Source organism: Phytophthora parasitica (genome assembly GCF_000247585.1).
Source record: "Phytophthora parasitica INRA-310 unplaced genomic scaffold supercont2.290, whole genome shotgun sequence".
Classification (NCBI taxonomy): domain Eukaryota; phylum Oomycota; class Peronosporomycetes; order Peronosporales; family Peronosporaceae; genus Phytophthora; species Phytophthora nicotianae.
Window position 1 is genome coordinate 1 of NW_008649276.1, and position 509 is coordinate 509.

Below are 509 nucleotides of genomic sequence, written 5' to 3' on the forward strand. Positions count from 1 at the left end.
TCCTGGTTAACTTGCTGATATCCTCCTGTCGACGGACTTGATGCACCGATAGACATAAATGCAAAGACGTGGTTGTACGCCCGTACGTGCTTTTAAAACTCAGGGTCTCCATAAAGCTGAAAAAGTTTTGCTGGCGCTGGAGCCAGAGGTGGTAGTTTGACTTTTCCCTCGAGACAACAGACCACCTTGCTTTCACCAGGCCACTTCCACGCGTTGCGGTGGGCACACACCGTAGTAGGGGGACCGCCAATCCAACAGCAGTTGTCACAGGTACTGTCGGTACTCCTGAAGTTACGGTGGAACCATCGGCAACCGAAACGTTATTCACCTGCTGAGTTAGGAGGTCGAGTTCTCGACTCCGTGCCTTACATCAGTTCTGTGCCTGATTCCTTCGGTTCTTACGGTGTAGCTTAGACGCCGGCGATTCTTCCTCAGCTGATGTAGCGTTAACGCGTTCAGTTTCATCCAAACGCTGCCGTAGCTGTTGTCGACGTTCGTCTCTGTTCACC

The 509-nt window shown here is 51.9% G+C and overlaps 1 protein-coding gene across 1 annotated transcript; it reads right to left on the minus strand.

Moving 5' to 3' along the window:
• Positions 1-370: 370 nt before the first annotated feature.
• Positions 371-499, minus strand: PPTG_24849 (hypothetical protein; the record flags this gene model as incomplete). Its single annotated transcript, XM_008918742.1, has 1 exon — positions 371-499. A coding segment is annotated over one exon (129 nt), but the record flags the coding sequence as incomplete, so codon positions are not given.
• Between the last annotated feature and the right edge of the window lie 10 nt (positions 500-509).